Source organism: Branchiostoma floridae, chromosome 12 (assembly GCF_000003815.2).
Source record: "Branchiostoma floridae strain S238N-H82 chromosome 12, Bfl_VNyyK, whole genome shotgun sequence".
Classification (NCBI taxonomy): domain Eukaryota; kingdom Metazoa; phylum Chordata; class Leptocardii; order Amphioxiformes; family Branchiostomatidae; genus Branchiostoma; species Branchiostoma floridae.
Window position 1 is genome coordinate 20,296,636 of NC_049990.1, and position 23,582 is coordinate 20,320,217.

At 42.3% G+C, this 23,582-nt stretch overlaps 2 protein-coding genes across 6 annotated transcripts in view; one reads left to right on the forward strand and one right to left on the reverse strand.

Moving 5' to 3' along the window:
* Positions 1 to 19,832, forward strand: part of LOC118427315 (high-affinity choline transporter 1-like) — a 28,315-nt gene extending 8,483 nt beyond the window's left edge. For 3 of the 5 annotated variants that reach the window (XM_035837046.1, XM_035837044.1, XM_035837047.1), the window contains exons 2-11: positions 1,367 to 1,712; positions 8,928 to 9,041; positions 9,828 to 9,983; positions 10,518 to 10,666; positions 11,628 to 11,822; positions 12,568 to 12,721; positions 13,752 to 13,966; positions 15,486 to 15,582; positions 16,250 to 16,421; positions 17,484 to 19,832. In XM_035837046.1, coding sequence (XP_035692939.1) covers positions 1,535 to 1,712; positions 8,928 to 9,041; positions 9,828 to 9,983; positions 10,518 to 10,666; positions 11,628 to 11,822; positions 12,568 to 12,721; positions 13,752 to 13,966; positions 15,486 to 15,582; positions 16,250 to 16,421; positions 17,484 to 17,766 — 1,713 coding nt within the window. In that variant the 5' untranslated portion in view covers positions 1,367 to 1,534 and the 3' untranslated portion in view covers positions 17,767 to 19,832. Of the gene's footprint in view, positions 1 to 1,307; positions 1,713 to 8,927; positions 9,042 to 9,827; positions 9,984 to 10,517; positions 10,667 to 11,627; positions 11,823 to 12,338; positions 12,493 to 12,567; positions 12,722 to 13,751; positions 13,967 to 15,485; positions 15,583 to 16,249; positions 16,422 to 17,483 lie in introns of those variants that run through there. The other 2 variants (XM_035837049.1, XM_035837045.1) reach the window with 2 other exon arrangements.
* Positions 19,833 to 19,951: 119 nt separating this feature from the next.
* On the reverse strand, positions 19,952 to 23,289 carry LOC118427316 (high-affinity choline transporter 1-like). Its single transcript, XM_035837050.1, has 4 exons — positions 23,077 to 23,289; positions 22,172 to 22,268; positions 21,429 to 21,600; positions 19,952 to 20,855 (listed from the first exon to the last, which is right to left on the reverse strand). The coding sequence occupies exons 1-4, from the start codon at positions 23,155 to 23,157 to the stop codon at positions 20,573 to 20,575; spliced, it is 633 nt and encodes a 210-aa protein (XP_035692943.1). The 5' UTR covers positions 23,158 to 23,289; the 3' UTR covers positions 19,952 to 20,572.
* Positions 23,290 to 23,582: the final 293 nt, after the last annotated feature.

The window sequence follows — 23,582 nt, forward strand, 5'->3', positions numbered from 1 at the left end:
TACAGTCCATTTCCTGGCAACAATTTGATTGACAGATGAGGAACAACTCTCGCTAGGGTGCCCCCCCCAAAAACTTGAAACTTGCCCGCGTGTCCAACTGTGCAGGAATGGGCAAGTGAACAGGGGTCAAATGACCACTGTCAATGACCGCAAATGACCTGGTCTGTCGTGATTTGTGACATTTTGCTATGCTTTTGATTGTCACCAAAACGTGATCTTTTTTTCCTGGGGAGTTGGGGAGGGGGCGTCTTTAACGTTTTCTGGAATCAAATGGAATATCATAGTAGAGCGTCAGTTCTCAATGCATTTGTCTACATGGAAAGTTTGAGAATTCTATGGTCTTCTCCTCCTGCTTGTTTGGAGAATAGTACTGTTAAACCTGTATATTAAGTGACCACCAGTACCTTCACAAAAGGACCACCTTGCCATTTTTTGTTGATAATTTTTACTATTGATCATGACATAAGCATTGATAAGCCTATCTTTACTGAACACCTGTCCACTGGATGTTATACCTCCCATGATCTTCTACTACTAGTACTAGGTCAATTTTGACTTTGGCTACTTACTTACAAGTTACATGTATGTGACCCCTTTAATACCTGCTATTTGAAGAGGGTCGGGTACGCCCCAGTGTGCTGGGTTCTAACCCAATCAGTTTCCCAACTGTACATGCTGACCCTCAGGGCACAGCTTTGTTTTCAATGGCACCTTTGGCAATACGCCAACTGTAAGGAGAGTGTGATGAAAATCAATCGTATCGAGCTCCTGAAAAGTTTTATAACGTAGCTTGTGTATCAAACGATGACAGTCCTGTATAACAAGCTGTCAATCACATCTATCAGGGGTTCGAATCGGGCAAGATATCAGTAAAAACTTCTACAGTTTGTTTTTCTTGGCACGGGAGGGAAGGGGTTGGTTGAAGTATCAGATTTCGGCGGAATCCTTGGAGTGTAGGAAATCTTGAAGATTGGATCTCGGCAACACCCTGGTCTCACCACGGGTGTGAAACCCGTGAAAATCCCTCCGCATAATTAAACACAGAAGTTTGACCTATTTGAGAAAGTTTCAGAGCCGTAGGGTTCATGTGTGGTCTACGTGGTACCTTCTTTACGAGTTCTTTTAGCTGTTTTTCTGAAAGAAAAATAGTTTCTGTAGTCCGTATCTAGCAATAGTCTTGAATTAGGTACACATGTGTGAGCTTGGCATTGGAACGGTTACTTGTTTTTGTAGTAAAGGTATAGCGCTAACCCCTTTGGAGGCCCAGAAAAGGGTGGGTCTGAATCTGAATTTTACCTACTTATGCCTTGTCGCACTATCAACACGAACTGACCTCAGAACTGCTTGTATTTTTACTCACTGACAGGTCGAAAGCGAGTTGACCCGAGAGACACATAGGATTAGGATCATATTCGTCCTATCCGTGACTAGAAAAGGGGGTGTATTCAACGTATAAACGAACGACTTGAAGAGTTGAACATAGCCGTCTTGCCAACTACAACACGTCTGGAAACTGTGAGGACTTCTACTAGCCATGGCTGTGAACATACCAGGCATCATCGCCATCGTGGTCTTCTACCTGCTCATCCTCGGGATTGGGCTGTGGGCGGCCCGAAGGGGAGCCCAGAAGAACCCGGACGGGCCCGAGAGCGAAGATGTCATGCTGGCGGGAAGGGACATCGGTCTGGTGGTGGGCATGTTTACCATGACAGGTACGGCGATATTTTCGTTTGGTCAAGAAATGATTATTTGAAAACAGTTCCTTATTTGAAAGTAGTTCCTTGCAGCAAATTCTGAGGTATGGATTACAGAAACATATTAAAGGCCATTACCCTGGGAACTAGACTCATACCGGGCCTGGCAGAGAATCCGCTCGGCTACCAAGGCACTTCTTCCCGAGGACCTTAGATAAGCACTCCGTTGAAGTGTCATGCAGGCGAGGGAAGGGGTGTGATTGCCTATTAGCCTGGATGCCAGACTGTTTCCAGGGCTAACATATGAAATTTCCTCGGCTCTAGGGCGTACTTGCTCCCAGGGGAATTTCATCACAGACCCTCTGAGTTAAACCAAAAAAACTCGTGATAAAATTTCTTGGGCTGTATAGGCCATAGAAACAGTCTGGCATCCAGGCTAGGGGGGCATGTAGACCCTGGAGCCGAGGTGTTAGCCTATGTAGGTCATGAAAAACAGCCTGGTATCCAGGCTAAAAATTGTCATAAATGCATCCGAGGCGTCAACTGAACTGCAACATAACTAGTATACACACAGTTATACTGCACTGAGTTTACCGGATCAAGTGTTCATCCGGTTTTTAATAGCCATGGTGTCCTTGACCACATACTGGGTGAGGACACTTGGAAGAAAGCCAAGTCATCGGGTTACCCGTTGTTGCTGTTGGTGTCACTGTATATATATAGAACACAACACGGTGTATTCCGTATCGTCCAAGGTATCAGGAGGGCTGAGACCGAGGGTGATGCGGAATACACCGTGTTGTGTTTTATTTATGTCATACCCACCTGAGAAAAACCATGTTTTGATGCGAAATGCGCCAGAAGTTGAACAAATTTGGTGCCCTCGAAAAAATAGTAATGTTCCAACGTCCGAATCAGGTATTTGAACGTTCGATGGCGCCACTCGAAACAGTTCGATTTATTCGAATGGAGCCCGTGTGATAAGCCCGGGCCGTACGGAAAGTTATCAGCCGGTCCGGAACACCCGTATCGAACGTTTTCGCGTCACAGGTATGACATAAATAGCCTTACACACTTTGGGACGCCCGTCAAGGTCGCTTTACAGCTGTCAGACCAGCTAGGGATAGTTGGAGATATTAAAAGATGGTTGGATTTCAGATTAAAGTGCTCACGCTGATAGTCTTACACTGCACTCTACTTTTTGATTAGAGTTCAATTATTAATGTTGTGCTGTTGCTGCCATGTTCTGAGAGCTAAAACTCCAATACTTAGCTAGATTAACCTTGGAATCGCTACTGCATATAATGCTATGGTCGCATCTGCTTAGGCTTATGCCTAGGTTACACATAGCCGACTTTGGCTCCCGACTCTCTCCCGACTGTGGTTTAGGAGTAATTCGGGAGCTAGTCGGCTGTAGTCGGCTGGCGTTCGGCTCAGTCGGCTGGCGTTCGGCTGGCGTTCTGCTCAGTCGGCTGGTGTTCGGCTGCTCCATCCGAATGTTTTGAAATGTTCAAAACATTCGGCTCTGAACGGCAACTCTGAAATGGGTCGGTTGGTGGTCGGCTGGTGTTCGGCACGGTCGGCTAGTGTTCGGTTGGTGTTCGGGAGTAAGTCAGCAGTCAAATTAAATCTTAAACACGCCATAAACACTGCTGACTTACTCCCAGCTTGTTTCCAACTAACCAATGATTCACCCCAAGACCGTAGAAAAATCTCTGCTAACTCATTCCCAAGCCAAAAGATTATTGCCAGGACGTAGACGAATCACTCCCGAACTTTACACGACCGACATCCAGCCAAAAACAAAAAGAACCATAAATACCGTATTGGAGCTATCTGTGATCCAAATTTGATCTCTTGGTGATGTTTACAAAATAGAGAAAAGGATAATCTTGATTAAAAACGAAAATGAGCACTCTTTTGAAAATCGCTGATTATGTCTATTTCAAGTCGAGAGAGGGTCGGCAATCGGGTGGGAATCAGTCATGAGTGATTCGGTAGTCTGCGGCTAGAGGTCGGCATGGTAGGGAATAGGTTGGACAGCATTCAGGACACAGTTGAGAGTAAGTCATTTACTGGTCGGGAGATGTTCGGGACATGTTCGGCGCTAAAAAAATAGGCGTGGCCTAAACTGGTCAGACTACTCCCGAACTTCTGCCGACTTGGGTCGGCTAAGAGTCGGCTGGTGTTCGGGAGCCAAAGTCGGCTATGTGTAACCTAGGCATTAGGTGCCATTTCCATACCGGGGCCCGGCCGGGCTGTTTGCGGAAACGGAAAATAAAAGTTCTTACCAAAGAATATACACACATCATACCCATTACTAATTTTGTTTACGTTCTGTGCGTTCTGTTGTCTTTTATATCATACTTTTCGTTTCTGAAAGCTACCCGGCCGGGCCCCCGGTTGGAAATGGGGACCTAAGACCAGGGCCCGGCCGGGGTGTTTGCGAAACGAAAAATGGAAATGTATACTTAAAAATATACACATATAATATGATATACACGACTCTTCTCTTTACGTCTTGTGTATTTTGGTGTCTTTTATATTATATTTTTCGTTCCTGAAAGCTGCCCAGCCGGGCCCCGGTTTGGAAATGTGAAACGATCAATTGAGTTTTTGCCCAGTTGCATCTTGCAGTAAAAAACGTTCCATATTGACTTAAGCTTGAAAATAAATCATTTCTGTGCTGCCTGGAAAGTGTTTTGGCGTAAAACTTTAAATCTGTCAAACCCGTTATTTACGTGATATTGAAGTAGATTACTATAACTTGAGGGAAAAACCGGCACTGGGCCCTTCCTTCGTCTCGGAAACAGACGTGTGGTTGGATAAAAGATAAAAAACATTGCCAAAATACAGCATAGCCTGGTTACATAACTGTTAAGTGAGTTTAAGTCCCCATCCAGACGTGTCAGATGGATAAAAAATAGAAGAATTTGGCCAAATAGGGAGAAAGTTGCCATGGGATTTTAGTCTCTTGCAGTCTATCCAGCTATCCGCCGGCCGGTCAGTTCACTCATAGGCCAATTATAAACTCCAAATAGAATTTTATTCCTAACTTGGCCAAACTTGAGTCTCCTATTACTATTCGGCTAGACCTGAGTCTGGTAGAGACTATAAACTGTTCCAGGGCCAACATAGGCCAATTCCAAAGCCCCCCTTTCCGTTAGACTCTGACAAACATAGAGATTGGGCGTCTTCTCTTAGCCTGGATCCCGGCCTTTTAGCGTTACTCCACTCTATTGAACATAGAACTTGTCTTTCGTCAATGTGAAACAACTTGGCCACTTGTGATAGTCAACGACCGTTTCCTGACGATACTGAAACACACTTTACAGGGAACGGCCGTCAATGAAAGGGTTTCTATTAGTGAATGAGTGCTCCCTTTTATAGAGGGGAGCGTCAGTAATTCCTATGGGACAGTAAGGCCGTATCTAATAGAGTACTCCTATGGATCGGATTTATCTCTTTTCGAAACCCTTGGTTGGCATGACGATAATATTAAACGTACGGTGATACTGTATATATTTATAGCACAGCTGTCAAGATGTTTAATTACGTCCCTACGTTAGGACGTGAAAAGCTGTCAGAAGGCTTATCAATATTGAAAGTTAAGCTCGAAAGCGAGCCGTAATATTCAATATACCTGTCAGTCATACCGTAACGGTATTTCTGGAGTTTTGCTGTACGTAAAAACGGAATTGTTGAATTGTAAAGCCATTTGATTCAAAGATAAGCAAAAGCAAAGATAATACATTAGATACATATATAGAAATAGATAGATACAGATATACTTGAAAAGTTTTAGTCCAAGCGTTAACTAGATACAAAAAAAGCATTATGAACCGTACGTACCTTTTTTTAACAAGAGATGTTAGCAGTATATGAATATGCATGTAGAACATTCTTGGTACGACTATATATATATATATTACAGCAACTCAGCAAGCAAAAAGTGTCAATGAAAAATCATATTTTTCACCACATGATTCCAAAAATGTTATCCTTTTTCTAGATTGATAATGTTAAATTCTGAATTTTAAATTACACAAATGTTTCATGATAAGTAATGGTACATATTTCAGCGAGCAGAAAGTATCAATGGAAAATCATTTTTGTTACTAATGTTCTTATCTTTGACGTAAAACTGTATCATCAGTTTTTAGTATCTGTTGTATCCCCAAAGGTGACTTCTGGAGTACATCATTGACATGTTTTGACCTGATTAACCGAAAGGTCAGTGCGATAATGGCACTCCATCTTCCTCCTGTCTGCTATGTTTATAATAATCTTAATGAAAATATGGGGAAAATTAATCCACATGGAGTGGGGGAGTAATATCCACGCCTACGGCTATTGAGTGATTCGGAGTTTGTCCTTCAATGAGGAAACTATAAGCTGCGTTTCCATATTTTCGTCTCTTCCACTATGAAACAATGGAGCTTCGACATTGAAATCCCGCGGTCGAAATCCCGCGAGAAATCACGAGACTTTCACGCGTAGTGACCTCACATGACCTCAACAATGACCTTGGCATTAACCTTGTACTGATACGCCTTCCGGAAAGGAAATTATGGCGTATTTAATCAACTTCAATTCCAATGTTTTGACCTTGTATTGTGATTACGATATTGGTTCTGTACAGCCAATGACAGGCGGTGTTACAACATCACAAGGTCACCCATGGGATCTATAACATTGCGACTCAATCTATTGTGACGTGTTTCTTGATTTGGTCCTTTTAAAATGACGTCACTGCCGCTCATTTTTACCCAAGATTGTTGTGTACGTCCATGTTCATTTGATAATATGGATTACCGGTCCGAAAAGAACAGACCTGTAAAAAAATCACTTTAACAGTTTCGCCGAATAGAAAATTGACAGACTTTAATATTGACATGCGTTTTGGGGCTTACCGAAGCAAGAAAATAACAAGAGCGAAGTCGAGTAGAGTTATAGTCATTGGTACCAAGTTTCTACAATCAAGCGTACAGATGCAGTCAGCCTTGTTTACATAAAGATAGAATTTTAAAACGCCAATGGGAGTCGGATACTCCATCAAATAGAGTCCTTGTAAGAAATTGGACCAAATATTTTGAGTATTGCCGGCCCATTCACAAGTTTTCACAGGCAATCAGGTTCGATCTTCTGGACCTGAACCATACCTGTACCTGGATTTTCTGTGCTGATACCCATCTCTACCAACAAAAGATTTTGAATTTTTTTATTCTTTCACATCTTATTCTTTGACTTTATATTTACTTTGACACTGTATGACATTAGTTTTGGAAGCAGACGAAAATTGATGCGCGCGCGGATGTCATCCGTAGATCTACTAGAATAAAATAAACATGGCCTTAAGAGTGTCTCAATATATTGAGTAAGCGAAGACGAATATGGCAGCCCCGTGACTTAGATATACCGAGGAGGTTGAAGGCTTTGGACGTACGAAATTATGCACGTTGCTGTCAATTACGCTTTAAATGCTTGAAGTCATTTGCATAATTTGATTGAGCGAAAATAGCTTCACTTCAAATTAAGATTGTCGTAATTGATAGGAATTGCGTCTTTGTGACGTCAAAATTGACTCCAATAATCATAAATCCAATCGCCAGAGAATGTCAATGAATTTTTGGAATTTGACGAAATTTGCTTAAAAATTCCTTTGAAACCAGCTAATGTTCGAAGCTATACAGTCTTTCCATGAAAAGAGTGAGTCCGCTAATATTGTGGATAGTAGGCAGCAATACGCTATACAGAGCTTGTAATAAAGCATTTTAGATAAAACATTGGAGCATGATCAAGTCGAAAAGAATTATTTGAGTCCTCAATATTTCTTGGTTTGTCCCGATATCTCCCATTAATTGTGTGACCCCCCATGTTAACACTGCAAGCAGACAAGGGCCGTTTTGTTGAAGAACGTTCATATAATATCATACTACTCAAGAAGAAGAAGACTATAGTATTCTGTAGTAGCCTGGATGATTGCTACCAATGCCTACAAATGCAAACTTTTGGCCAACACATATGACCAACAAGGCAACATGTGAAACTTTGCCTCGGCCCCAAGGTAAAATCTAGCGCGGCTGGCTAGCCTTGCTAGGCGGGGTAGAAGCTTGCAATGACCGAATAATCCTAGCCTACAACGGGAGGAGACTGGCAACCAGATTAACAGTGTTGTTACACAGATATTCTTGTTTTCTGTGAATTGTTGAGAAATTTAAAACTTTCTTGTGTTACTTCCTGCTATTTATAACTTTACGTCAGGTCTTATTATTGACTTCTTGTTCTTTAAGCTTCATTTTTTCTTGTCGAATGAGATTTATTCTGCGCAAGATGCCGGTACTTCAAATTGCACTGTATGGATTGAGGTTATTTGCAAAAGTTCCATGCGTTAGAATTTAGAAGTATTTCATAGTTTTCCAATAATGTCGGTCGTCCAAATCCGATTAACATCCAAAACTAATCGGTAAGTTCATGTTATTTGGAGTCAAGTTAGTGATTTCGGTCTGCGGTTGTTTCGATTTTGGTCAGTCTCAATCAATTCTCCTGGAATTTGGAAGGGTCGTGATTACATTCCCGGAACGGCGGGCGTCTCCGGGTTATTACCTCAGTAATAATTGACAAACCCAGGAGATGAAACCGATTCATCTTCTCGCTTGTGACGTAGGAAGTGACGTCAGGACCCGAGGACAAGCAGACCGCCGGTTGCTGAAGAAACTTTGCTCGAAAAACGTTGAACAAAGTTTCCACAACTCTCGCTAGAATGAATGAATCACAGCCGCGTGCCAGTGAATACGGTACATTTGAGATGTACTGCAACGGTCGTGTGGTGTACATAACGATTTATTTCTGCAGTGAATGAATGAATGAATGAATGGTATTTTTCCTGTTAAACCTTATAGTATTGCAACTGAATTATATTTTACTTACAACGAGTTAAAATTCGATCGCATGACAGTTAAAAACATTCCGTTCCAATAAAGGACACAGACGTTTTGCATTTGATTTGAGTAGTTGATTGTAATTGCGTTGCGTAAATACAGAGAAAACAATTATGCAGCCAATAATGGATAAGATATTCCTTATTCCTGCAGTGTTGTGCCTACAACATTTTCTCCTGTTAAAGGTTGAAGCATGAAATGCAGTGTGTCTGTGTTATTTTTTTTAGTCAAAGCGCATTTTAAGCATAATAGATTCAAAATATTGCATGTTATTACCTTGTCTCTTCTTCAGCAACTTGGGTGGGAGGAGGCTATATAAACGGAACAGCGGAAGTGATCTTTGACCCTGCGCAGGGATTTATCTGGTGTCAGGCGCCTTTTGGGTATGCCATCAGTCTCGTCATAGGTAAGTCCGTTAGCACCATTCAACAAAAATCCCAAATAATTACAAATCTTTTAAAACACTGAAACAGTACAGAAAGACTGCTCATAGATTGATAACATAAAAACGCAAAGAAAATTACTATTTGATATTTAACAAACGATAAAACATTTTAGTTTTCAGTACATGCTGCTCTTAAATTGAAGGGAATATATTTTCTTTGCAAGGATAACTCAGTAACGTTATTTCCTTTTGGAAAAATGGAATTTCCATTCCATGTTGATCAGATGTCATCCTTTCATGGTCCTAGCCATGGTACACTGACACATTACAGGCTAACAGTACTTGGGATTCATGAATGTAAAAAAAATGCTGTCAAAAGTCACCTACCTTAGTTTTAGTCCATTAAAATTCAAAGTAGCAGAGTTGTCCGACATCTACTCGTAATCGGAACATTTCATACGGTGCGACATGTTTAGAAAATGGACTAAAGCAAACTTGGAGCCTTTGACCCTCTTCACTACTTCCAAACAACATAAAAACACCAAACTTCGAAATATGAGCCTACGGACACCACAAAATTTTTTCGACACAATGTATAGGTAAATCCAAAGTACCAACATATCCCAAGAAAAAGCTACTAGGCTAAAAGTGTGACCTCTTCCATTGCGTGGAAATGGTGATCTTTACCCTCAATGATCTCTCGCTGGAAGGGGCTACTGATTGGGCCCCCTCCTCGAGACCGATAAACGGTTGATTAGGAAATCCTAAGTGCATCTCTATAATGGTTCTATCTGAATGTTTGCACAGGAGGACTTTTCTTCGCCAAGAAGATGCGGGCAGCGGGATACGTGACGATGTTGGACCCGTTCCAGCAGCGGTACGGAGACAGAATGGGCGGGCTGCTCTTCATCCCCGCTCTGCTGGGGGAAGTCTTCTGGTCCGCCGCCATATTGTCCGCTCTGGGTAGGTCACAACAGAGAATACACCTTTCTCACGCTGCGGCCATGATAGATCGAAAACGAAGTCAATGAGGTAAACAGACAAAACTTATTCATAAAACCAGCTCCCATTAAGTTTTCCTCCAAATCACACAAGTTTTCACAAATTATAAGTTCAAATTATAAATATTATGACTTGTGTTATGCACCGAAAGATGTAGCAATTTATAGTAGCGTAGACTGATCCCATAGTCCATTAAGAGATGCAAAATAAAATTTGAAAATTAAAAAAAAATAATGCAAATGTTTGACGGACATGCAGTCATTCTCGGATGGTCAATTTCCTAACTGCCATGCTACCATCGGTGATGATGATGAACAGTCTTTTGTTTGCCACATTGAACTCGTTTTCGATCTATCATGGCCGCTGCGCGAGAAAGGTGTATTCTAGAATCTTAGAAAGAAGAGCGTCAACATGCCTGGGTAGCGTGCTTTATGAAAACATCAAAATAGAATAAAAATCATACATTCAGACATTTTTTTTTTCTTTTACTTGCAGGAGCGACGCTGAAAGTTGTCTTGGAGCTGGAGATTAACACGGCAGTCATCATCTCAGCAGCCATTGCCGTCTTCTACACCTTATTTGGGGGGCTGTACTCAGTGGCTTATACTGACGTCGTACAGCTTATTTGCATATTTCTAGGTCTGGTAAGTAGATCTCTGATACCTATACTAACAGTGTAATGATTAGTCTTGAGGATTGTTGTACTATTGTAGTCAAGCTCATGACATGCACATCAGCGGTTACGAAGCATAAGGAGGTAAGCAGCATGTGTACATTACACAAGGTACTCCTTGCCAGGGAGCCGTCTTTATTGTACAGTAGACTACATTTGGTATCGGGCCAGCATAGTTATCATACAAGACACGCGGCACGGCAAAACTTAAGAACTGAAAAACCAAAAACAAACAGCCTGAAAAAATCCTTCACATATAGAGCAGCATCAGATTGGAACAAAGTATCACATGAGCTGCAAACTGCGAACACATCCAGGAATTTCAGACGGCAGCTGGTGAAACATATGCGAGACTTAGCTAAAGACACATGAGGGGCTTGATGATTTTTTGGATAAGGCACATGCGTTTTGTTTAATGATTTTTATTGACATGTTGTATGTGTGTATGTTGCAAACTGTATGTGTCCAAGTATTATGTGTATTACTCGTTACTCGAAGATTAGTTGTTGCATTGAATGTTAACAACTAAAGGAGTTAAAGAACAATGAATAATAAACAAGGTTCCAAAAGGTCTCTCACTAAAATGAACACGGGACCCGGTAACAAAGAGACGCTTTGACGGAAGGGAACACCGAGGACGGTTACCTCTGGTATCTGGCAGTCCACCGGGACAAATTTGTAGCTACGGAGCCCGGCTGTGGCTACATACCTGACGGTCACTTTTGCAATTGGGACCTTAGTCTAGTTGGTGTCAATGAAGTTGAGTTTTGTTTTTCATTCGACTTCTTTTTCCTTCTGCGCGTTCCCGTAAGACTAACTTCGTCAGATATGGATGCTCGTTAGTGAGTTTTTGTTTCCAGAAGATACCAGAAGATACATGGATATTGTTGCTGTTCATCTGATGACGTATTTTCTGTTTCTTTCTCACACAGTGGCTCTCTATCCCCTTCGCCCTGACGAATCCCCTGGTGACGGAAATCGGGAACACCACCCTGACACGGCTCCTGTACACACCTGTAAACGCCTCCGTCTACAACAGAACCTTCAACGAGACAGAGACGACGGGCTGGTACGGGACGTGGGACACCACGTACACAGGGGTGTGGATTGACTTCGCCCTGTTACTGGTGAGGTTTTAAATGCACAGATGATACATGCACTTGCCTATTGAAACAACCTTTCGCTAGTCTCTTACTCATCCGTTATACAATATTGCAAGTCTAGCTCCTGAGGTCAGTAAGCTTGCTTGAGAGTCCCACAAAAATCATATTTTTTGTAGTTGTTGAAAATGACTTTTACTGTGAAAGGGACAGTTGTTGTTAAGGTTAGCTGACCTTTATTCGTTGTGTACCTAAATTCGAATTCGTTACTTTCAACAACAGTAGATCTTTTGAGGGAGATACGTCGATGAAGCTTTTAGTCAGTGTTCTGAACATTTGAATCTCTCAACTTTGTAATTCTCTGGGTACTACCGATTTTACGCTTAGACTGTACCCTCAATATCCTGTTTAAATTTTTATTAAAGAAGCTATTATAGGTACACCACGAATAAAGGTCAACAAACGTCAACCGACAGGATTCTTGAAATGGGAATGTCCATGACGCTATACCTTCTCTACTTCTCTTTACTCCCTTCTCTCTAGTCTTGCGGCGGTCTGCCGTGGCAGGTGTATTTCCAGCGGGTACTCTCCTCTAGCTCCGCCCTGCGTGCGCAGGCCCTGTCCTTTGTCGCTGCCTTCGGCTGTGTCCTCATGGCTATCCCCTCTGTCCTGATCGGAGCCATCGGTGCTTCTACTGGTAAGTTTCTTCCTTCTACCCCACTTAAATGTTTTACAACGTATCATACATGTCTGTTGTTGTTTTATCTGCTAGATGTGTGGAGGAGTTCCGTGGCAGGTGTACTTTCAGCGTGTGTTGTCCTCCAGATCAGCGGGCCGTGCGCAGTTCCTGTCGTTCACCGCTGCGATTGGCTGCGTCATCATGGCCATTCCCGCTGTCCTGATTGGTGCGATTGGAGCCTCCACAGGTGACCCGGATGTAGATGGAACTGTCATGGCGGTGGTGGCGGTTGCTTGCTCTTCTGAGCAAATCATCTCAGCACGACTACTTTAACAGCTTCAAATCTCAATTCTCTCCTGTTCTGTTGCAGACAACTTTGATCTGAGCCCTTGTTCTACTTTTCCTTTGTTCATTTTTGTTCGTTTCGCTCTACTACAAGACTTTTAAAACTTAAATTGAGCATATCTTTCAATTTCACTGGTCTCCCTCTTATCCGTTTTTTTATGCTTCAATGGGTTTCGAGGGAATTATATTTCTGGGCGTTTTGGCCATTCAGTTATTTTGTAAAGATTTTATACTGGGCAACATTTCAAAAGCTTCATAGACAAAGACTTCTCCGCACCACGAACTTTGCCTTCTGATGAGTGTGCCTTAGGTTCCAGTTATCCAGATAACACAGTCTCCTACATGACTTATCTGTTACATTGGTGGCTGCCGATGTAACATTGCACATTTTAGACAATTTCTGTCCCAAGTCGCTCTTTTCTCCAACGCAGTCCGGTCCTATGTAGATGTTTTTTTATATACATGTACTATAAAGGATACCACTGACATGCCACAATCCACAATACGTACCAGTTGATGTTGTATTTCTTTCCTACGACATAATATAGCTGCATGGTCTCTACCGTAACTGTACACCATTTGTCGTACAATCGTTATCAGACCATCCTCCTACGCAGGAAAATCCAACGCGAAACCGCCTGTCTGGATATACCCTGCTTTCTCAACCGTCACCCTTAGTTCCTGACCACCCTGCTTATAATATAATTATTAATGAGCTTATCCTTATATATGCGAGACCCCTTTTAAAAACTGAAAGGCTTATTCTCTGATTGGCAGCCAGTCGGTTTTGGGGGGACGTCCACAGGAACTAAGGGTGACGGTTGAGAAAGCAGGGTACGTCCAGACAGGCGGTTTTAATGTTGGATGTGCCTGCGTAGGAGGATGTATCAGACGTTCTTTTGATTTGATGTTGTCTTATCTTTTTCTTGTAGACTGGCCAGAAACAAGCTACGGCAAGGATCCTGCCGTTGAGGGAGAAGCCGGTCTGATTCTTCCTCTGGTCCTGCAGCACCTGACTCCGACGTGGGTGTCGTTCTTCGGACTTGGCGCTGTGTCAGCAGCCGTCATGTCGTCTGCAGATTCCTCCATCCTGTCAGCGAGCTCCATGTTCTCCAGGAACGTGTATAAGCTCGTCTTCCGCCAGAAGGTTTGTGGTCTTATATTTGAGTTTTCTATGAATGGGGGTTTCTGCGTAGCCTGAAGAGATAGCCAGCCCAGATAGACAGCTCAGCCTTTTCCGTAAACCCTTTCTGCCAGGAGGAAGAAAGAAAAAGAACGCACCAGCAAAAACAATATGTTCTCTCCTTCGGGAAAACATAAATATTTTATATTTTATAAAGCTGATGATGAAATCATTTTCGGAGATTTGTTATCTGTTTCCAAACGTAAAGGTAAAGTCTTTCCCGTTCTGCATAGTGCGGCGCCTATCTCATTTTCCTTTGGGCCACACAGCAGGGTCCACTGGTAGTGGTGTAAGTTCATCGTTTATTACCTCCATGAAATGTCATGGAGGTTATATTTTACCCCGCGTTTGTCTGTGTGTGTGTCTGTGTGTGTGTCTGTGTGTAAACAAGATAACTCAAGAACGGCTGGGGGAATTGGTTTCATACTTGGTGTGTTGGTAGTGTGTGATGAAAGCTGGAAATGATTAGATTTTGGACCCCCTAGCGACTTCCCTTGGTACTGCAGCGCAACTTCCGGTTTTGCTATCTCGGTGTTCTGAACATGCTATGGTCACGATTTTATAGTGTTAGATAGCTCTTGTGCTCAGGAAGAAGTGACATAAGTTTGGGCTCCCTAGCGTCTAGTTTGGGGATAGCAGGGGCATTTTTGTCAAAAACTTCTGACGAGGATAACTCAAGAAGGGAACAACGGATTTTCATGATTTTTGGTATGTAGGTACCTTAGACAATGTTTACAAGATAAGATACTGATCATGCAAAAAAGGAGTACATTTGCATAATTAATGAGAATATTCTATCATAGCAGTTTTTTCAATGTATCTCTTGTCCCGGACGTGATATGGTCGTGACATTTGGGTGGTAGATAGCTTTTAGCGTCATAAAAAAGTGGGGCAAGTTTCAAGTCCCCTAACATTTAATTGTGGAACTGCAGGGGTGTTTTTGTAAAGACACTCCAAAGAGGATAACTGCAGAAAGGAACGACGGATTGCCTGCATTTTAGGTATGCAGGTAGCTTGGGCAAAATGTTTTTTCATTTTATTCAAATGAGGACTTAATTTGCATAATTAATGAGGAAATTGTATAGTTCCATTGTTTTCAATAACTGGACCTCAATACATGTAACACAATGTTAATTATGATATTTGGAATATAAGCAGATACCAAATATGGTAATGAGGAACTTATTTGCATAATTTATGTGAAAATTGCAAAACCACTTTATGATTAATAATGGGAATTTTATAATTGTGATATGTGTATGTTTTGTATTCCTATAAAGCAGTATGCACTGTAAAGTTGTTTGTATGACTCGGCCGGGGATCGAACTCACGACCCCCCTCTCGCGTGCAAGGCTTGTATCCTGACCGCAAACCATTGTGACAGTTTTGATTATGTACTTTCCCATTTTTGCCGGGGCATACATTTTGAGAGATAATCTATGGGAAAGTTATAGTTAATTAAAAACCTTTTCTTTATGCCCAGGCGTCTGAGAAGGAAATCCTCTGGGTGATGCGTGCGGCCATTTTTGTGGTGGGAGCGCTGGCGACTGTCCTGGCACTGACTATAGACAGTATCTACGGTATGTTCCTTTAGATTTGATCAACTTGATAAGGCCACAGCAAGTAAATTTTATGGATCCCCTCCGAATACATCCTCTGCAGACTCCAAATTTAATGAGAGTGAAAACAACAAGATTATCAAGATTTTTAAAAAACTGTTCACCATAAACGCTGTAACGAGAATTGAAGCGACAAAACATGGCATCGTAGCCAACAACCTGATTGTGTATTCAAGAGGTGTGCAAAGTGACACAAGCGTGGTAGACTTGGTATCGCCTACCTATTTGACAACTATGACAACTACAGTCATTGGTGCCACTTTTACCATCAAACTGAACTACAGTTCTGTACTATACAGATATGGCTACATGTACCTCACTAGTGCCATTTGTATAAGTGCAATCAAGACTACAAAACGACATATTTTCCCATTTTGTTGGGAATTTATTTTTTTTCGAAATCAGGTGAAAATTAATGAGTGCGCTGATGTCATGCATAAAATTTACTTGCTATTACCTAAGCAGGCTACAGTATTTCACATTCTGCTAGGCAACACTGCTAGATACTAAATGTTGTTGTAGGTACCACATGTTTATGCAGAGCTGAACTGCCAGCGTCTGTGGACATGGTTTGTGTATTTCTTTGTAAGGGCGCCCGTAACCAATGCGACAATTCCGTGTACTGCAGGGCTGTGGTTCCTGTGTTCGGACCTGGTGTTTGTGATCCTGTTCCCCCAGCTGATCTGCGTGGTGTACCTGCAGTTCACCAACACGTACGGCTCTCTGTGCGGCTACATCGTGGGGATGATTCTCAGGTTATGTGGAGGGGAAACGATCATTGGTCTTCCGCCAGCCATCAAGTACGTGAACGTCGCTATCTTGTACTTTGCACATGCACAACTGCGGCGGTGCCCGTCAGGGGTCGTAGCCTCGGTCGGTCGACGAAGCCACTAATTTGTCCCGGTGTGCTGCCGGCTACCGTGTCGTTAATGGCGTCTATTAACTCGTTAAAAGAAATCTGGGGCCCAGTCGGGCCCAAATATAGCCCAACAAGGGGTGGGTAAAAGGCGGCCGGAAGTCGATACTTGCCGCTGCCCTGGTTAGATCTATATAATCACCAGTAGCTAAGTTATTTATGTAAAGCAATCTAAAATGGTTCCATTTCTCCACACCGTTAGATACCCATTCTTCGATCACTGATTACTGGGATGTATGACGTCAGGAGTAGGTTAAAGGTGACTGGAAATCGACACCTGCCACCGTCCTCTTTTTCAGGTCTACATAATCACCAGGACTGTACCTAAGTTACATATATAAACATTCTAATATGGTTCCATTATTCCACACCTTCATAAAATACTCATTCCTCGAGCACTGATCACCGGGACCTATGGCGTCAGGAGTGGATCAAAGGTGACTGGAAGTCTATACTTGCCGCTGTCCTGTTTTTTGGGGTCTACATAATCGCCAGGACTGCTTAATTTGCATATGAAAACATTCTAAAATGGCTCAATTTCTCCGCACCTTCATCAAATATCCATTCATCGAGCACTGATAAACGGGACCTATGACGTCAGGAGTGGGTCAAATGTGATAGGAAGTCGATACCTGCCGCCGTCCTGTTTTTTAGGTCTACATAATCACATTTAGGGACTGTAGCTAAGTTGCATATGTAAACATTTTAAAATGGTTCCATTTCTCCACACCTTTAGATACCCATTCTTCGAGCACTGATTACTGGGATGTATGACGTCAGAAGTAGGTCAAAGGTGACTGGAAGTCGATACCTGCCGCCGTCCTGGTTAGCTAGGTCTACATACGAGTAGTCCATGAGTAGTGTATCTAATCTGCATAAATTATGCAGAATATACAAAAATATATGCAAAATACCCTAAAATGGTTCCATTTCTCCACATCCTTAGATACCCGTACTTCGAGGAGTCGACGAACACCCAGCTGTTCCCGTTCCGTACCCTGGCCATGCTGTGCAGCTTCATCACCATCCTGCTGGTGTCCTTCATCACGGAGAGGCTGTTTAAGGGAGAAGTCATCCCCATGAAGTTCGACATCGCGGGATGCTACAGTCCGGACAGGGCACAGAACGGACCCAAGGCGACGGAAGTGGCGATGAACGACGCCGGATATCCGGAAACCGCATTTCCGCCAGATGGGAGATACACTCCATATGATACCTCCAAGCTGTAAATAACACATTGTTCTTGAGAGTCATGATGTCTTTTTAAACTATTTAGATGTTTGAACTGTATACAAATACTTTGACACAATCAAAACGGTTTGATTTATAAGGCTCTGATGTACGTTACCTGATTACCTCACGGTAAACAAATTGTTCAACATTCCCGATTAATAGTACTAATAAAAGATATCCACAGTTGCCAATCAACTGTTTGATAGCTACCTATATTATGTGTTCCCTACAAGAGTTGCAGATGACATCCTAGACATATATTATTAGTCTATTTAAGGTAAATACGTAGTCGGTTGATAAAACGATGTATCATATTGTCTAAAATGTGTCCAGAATACAGGGACCAATATGTAAAATCGGATTTCACTGCTGTTATTTTTATTAGTATACATTTGAAGCCCGGGGAAAAAAACATGGCGTAGCACACCGAGTTTGTACTGAACAGTACAAGCTGCATATGAGGACAGACATATTTTATCCACTCACACCGAGAGGGTCTCCTACTGTTTTCCATAAGTGTTGAGGGTTCTTTTACGTCCTCAAGGTACAGGAACCCTTATTTAACGTCATATAAAAGGGACGTCCCTAGCCGCAGTAAAGTAGTGATTATTATTGCAGTGAAGTAGGGACAGTCGTGTAGTGTTTTCCCAAGGGCACAAAGTCAATCCGGTTGTCAGGAGATTCGAAACAAGATCCTCCAGTGTCTAGACCAAATACCCTACCATTACACCAGGACGATGCCACTGGGACCAGTGTTAATTCTGTCCCACAAATACATCATATCAGGCAGATTTTACAGAGATTGTGTGCCTTGGTACAATGGAAGCCAGTTAATTGCACAGCGGATAACTGCACACTTCTGTTAATTGCACGAAATCCCAAAGTCCACTAGTGATGTGGCCCAGCTGAATAACTTCGCATTGTTGCACCATCCGGATAATTTTACAAAATGTACTGGCAAACGGGGAGTGCAATTAAACGGCTTCTACTGTATATGACATTACGTCCTCACCAATCATACTGGTAACATTGATTCTGCTCATATCGTGCAGAAATTTGTTGTCCTTTTTCTCTTTTCTTGTTAGTGAAAGGGTTTGAACTAACTCACCGTTCTGGTATAAGGTGTATTTGACACTTACATGACTCGTTCTATGGTTTTAGAATTTTATTTATCTTGTAGAATATGTAATCTGTAACATTTTCCTTATCAGAAACCAAGTAGTCAAAACAGATGAAAGATAGCAAATGTATTTTATTTTGTTACCAGGAAAGTTTGTATGATATAGATGAAGTTTGGTAGCCTAACGAATAGGGACATTAGGATTATCAATTTATCAACTTTTTTCCCTTGAAATATGTAAAAAAAAATGTTAAGGCTCTAACACTGTAACCAAACTCCAAAATAGGTTCGATTATGAAACTTCATTGTATTTGATATGGCGTTATGTATTCAATGTTACATTTCTCTATATGTTATCAAAGCAACTACTTACAGATGGACATTTGGTTTTGCTTGCCTAAAGTAATATAAACTCTATATGTTATATAGCATTACGTACTGAAGGAATATAGAGACAATCATGTGAACACATAATAGGAAAACCCTCACGGCTGCTGTTTTCAAGGATAAAGGTAACGCTAGTTTACCTTTATTCGCGGGATGACCTTTATCCGTTGTCTTTAAAAACAGCACATTTAGGAGTATCAAATCTGCTGAATGTGGTTTTTAAATTTGCAATATTTTCAAAATGCTCCGATTTTAAACCACTGTCCGCCGACTTTATATCCCTAAATACGCCTTTTTTTATAAACAAAGGATAAAGGTCACCCTCGGATAAAGGTGAACCAGCGTTACATGTGTAACCGGTCACATATGTGACGTATGTAAATACACTCAAATAAGGAAATACATCTGATAATATTTAGACCTTAGGACCAGCAGTTTAATTGATACGTTAAATCCAACATATCGATTCGTTAATATACTTGTAACGTTACGCAGGTTAATTCATTTGTATCGACTTACTTACGTGCTTGTAAATAAAAGTTGCAGTAGACCTTACAAAAGTCGGTGTACTTTTTCTGTGTCAATAAATATTGCTTTTGTAACATAAAATTTGTCCCTGTATTACTGACACGGTTCTAAATAACATGCAAAGATACGAATTCAGATATAGAATAAAAGATGTCTATGATGCGCTCTTGTCTGTGTGTGTTGGGGGGAGGGCATCCGCACAACATAGATCGTTTTCAAAAAATTACTTTGGCGACAGGGGGTCATTCATAGGTATCAATGGGAATGCTGAACAATTACTTTGATGCGTCGATGAAGGATAGACATCCAGGTACATGCAATAGGATACAACATAAAACAGTTATTGATTATTGACAAGCAACTGGATATGATATTGTTATCGGTTAGACGTTACAGGTAGCATCAACTACCTTTTGTCAGTGACACAGAAAAGATCTGGGGAAAAAAACATTTTTTATACCCTGACTCTTAATTGATACGCAAACGAGTTGAGAACAAATTTTAGATAGTCTGATAGGAAACAAACCCATTAGACCAGGTTAATGAAAATGAATCAATTAGCAATTTGTTGTTGAATTGCTTTCGTGTATCAAAGAATGGGGCAATGAGTAAAATACAAAATATGTAAAATGGAACCTTGTAAATTCCCTAAACGCATACATGTGTACTTTCATTGTTAGAGCATTTAAGTTCAAACAACCGGGTGTACTCAGCGTACAGCTAACAGACAAGAACAACATCATGAGACTTCAGAACAATATTTATATCTATAGCTTGGTGGCATCATAAGGGGTGTATTTTCCTTCTGCCGGAAAAGTGGTATCCTGATACCCGGCGTTGTCCATCGCCACTTCCGTCGCCATGGGTCCGTTCTGTGCCCTGTCCGGACTGTAGCATCCCGCGATGTCGTACTTCATGGGGATGACTTCTCCCTTGAACAGCCTCTCTGTGATGAAGGACACCAGCAAGATGGTGATGAAGCTGCACAGCATGGCCAGGGTACGGAACGGGAACAGCTGGGTGTTCGTCGACTCCTCGAAGAACGGGTATCTGAAGTTGTGGAGAAATGGAACCATTTTAGATTGTTTTGCATATACAACTTTATGCAAATGAGGCTCTGCTTTGCATAAATATACATATACGTCGCTCAAAAGAATGAAAATTCATCAACGCCTGCTCGAGTTACACAGTCCTGGTGATTGAATAGACCTAAAAACCAGGACGGCGGCAGGTAGCGACTTCTGGTTGCCTTTGACCCAATCCTGACGTCACACATACCAAAGATCTCTTAATGCTGAGGTAGCAACTGGGATAAGGGGGCCCTATCGGGCAGTTCAGGGTCTGTTTTCGGCACTTTCAGACGTAACCCCTTCGTGGCCCCGTGGGACACCCTGTGGCTATCGGGCTATATTTGGGCCCGGAGTTAAAATCAAACCGGGACACGGTGACAAATAGACGCCGTGACCCACCCGTGAAAACACTGAAAGGTACCCCCGCAGTATCCGGCAGTCCACTGGAAAAAAATTTGTGGCTTCGGAGCCTGACCGGGGCTGCATCCCAGACAGACACCGGCGAAATTGTGACCTAAGCATGACAAGTGACGAGTTTACGACGTTTACGTACTTGATGGCAGGCGGAAGACCAATGATCGTCTCCCCTCCGCATATCCTGAGGATCATCCCCACGATGTAGCCGCACAGAGAGCCGTAGGTGTTGGTGAACTTGAGGTGCACCACGCACACCAGCTGGGGGAACAGGATCACAAACACCAGGTCTCCGCACAGTAGAAACAGCCCTGCAGTACACGAAATCATCGCACAGGTTATGAGCGCCCTTACAAAGAAAGACACTGTACATTTCCAGAGACTTCAAAGTTCATGCTCATACCATGTTGGTCAAGTCGAAATGTAATTTTCAACACAAAAATTGAACTAACCCAATTTCTGTCCAAATCCTGCCTTTGTCAAGGGATGACATTTTAGCAAGAGGACCAAAAGAATTGCCATTTATAAATGGCAGGGTGTGGAACGGGACGAAATGTTTGCCATTTACAAATGGGAGTACGTTTTGTTTTTCTAGCTAAATTTACTTAACATCAGGGCTCTAGAACCATCCCTCAACGGGGAAGGGGGCGCCATAGACTTTCGCAAACGTATGATCCACTGCTCACCGAGCCACGTGTTCTATCTGCATAACGTGAAATCACTGAAGCAGCGGCTTTCTAATTCCTTGACAAAGACTGGAGCTGGAAAAATAATAAATTTGGGTAATGTTTTTTACCGTTACCATTACATAGTTTTTCCTAGCAGAAAAATGAAATCCTGCCAAAAGTTAGTAAGGTGTTTATTACGTCTAAATTAACATACCGTAGATGGTCTTTATAGTCAGTGCCAGGATAGTGGCGAGGGCCCCCTCACAAAGAATGGCCGCGCGCATCACCCAGATGATTTCCCTCTCAGATGCCTGGACATGAAAAAAAAAAAAAAACCTTACGCTCAACACACACACACAACTACAACCTTTCCTTCGATCGAATCTTCAAACGTGCGTCCCGGCAAGAATTGACAATCTACGTTTACCAACACCGCTACAATGGAAGTGAGGCACGCCTTGCATTCGGGTATAGGCCAGCCAAAGACTTTTTAATGCCTACGACTTTCTGTGCTTATTTTAGCACTGAGCACTAAAACTATGAAGGATGATCACCGATATAACACACATTCGCATAATTCCACCAGGTGCCATTATACCGCCACCTCAAAAAACGTTGTTATAGAGGCCTTCTCAAGATTGTCGTTAACACCTAGATGTCTTAATTGTATTATGTTTAGGATATTTAACATTCGGTGTTCAAGACAATCTTGGGAAGACCTCTATACTAACGTTTTTTGAGGTGGCGGTATTGTGTCACCTGGTGGAATTACTATCGATGTTACTAGTACCCCGCTGTAGTGCTCAGACCACAAGCCGTGTGGCCGAAGCAAAATAGAAACAGAGAAGCGTCATCCTATACAATTTGACATAATCTTGAAAACAGACCACAGACCTTCTGGCGGAAGACAAGCTTATACACGTTCCTGTCTACCTGGGCTGGCTATCACGTCAGGCTACTCAGATACCCACATTCATAGAAAACTCAATATAGGACCACGAACCTTCTAGATCTGGCGGAAGACAAGCTTTTACACGTTACTATCTACCTGGGCTGGCTATCACGTCAGGCTAATCAGATACCCACATTCATAGGATACTCAAATATGAGACCACGAACCTTCTGACGGAAGACAAGCTTATACACGTTCCTGGAGAACATGGAGCTCGCTGACAGGATGGAGGAATCTGCAGACGACATGACGGCAGCTGACACGGCGCCAAGTCCGAAAAACGACACCCACGTCGGAGTCAGGTACTGCAGGACCAGGGGCAGGATCAGACCAGCTTCTCCCTCAACGGCAGGATCTTTGCCGTAGCTTGTTCGTGGCCAGTCTACGTACAGGAATAAAGACATCTGAACAAGGCAGAAATGGCTGACAGAAACTGTTCGTCTCGTGCTGTACGATGAGCGAATGAATTAATTTGCGTGTATGATGTAAATTGAGATTGTAGCAATACATCAGAGATATCCCTGATAATGTACAATGGAATAAATATTGGTAGACCTCGCGCGTACGCGTGTATGTATGTGTGTGTGTGTGTGTGTGTGTGTGTGTGTGTGTGTGTGTATGTATGTGTGTGTGTGTGTGTGTATGTATGTGTGTGTGTGTGTGTCACGCTCAC

Bases quoted from the DNA above. Each gene is read 5' to 3' on its own strand.
- LOC118427316 (XM_035837050.1), bottom strand. From the start codon at position 23,157: ATGTCGTCTGCAGATTCCTCCATCCTGTCAGCGAGCTCCATGTTCTCC. The intron at 21,601-22,171 runs GTATGTTAATTT...CGTGTACTGCAG, and splicing joins GACTATAAAGACCATCTACG to GGCTGTTTCTACTGTGCGGA. The intron at 20,856-21,428 runs GTACGTAAACGT...CCACAACTTCAG, and splicing joins GGTCTTCCGCCTGCCATCAA to ATACCCGTTCTTCGAGGAGT.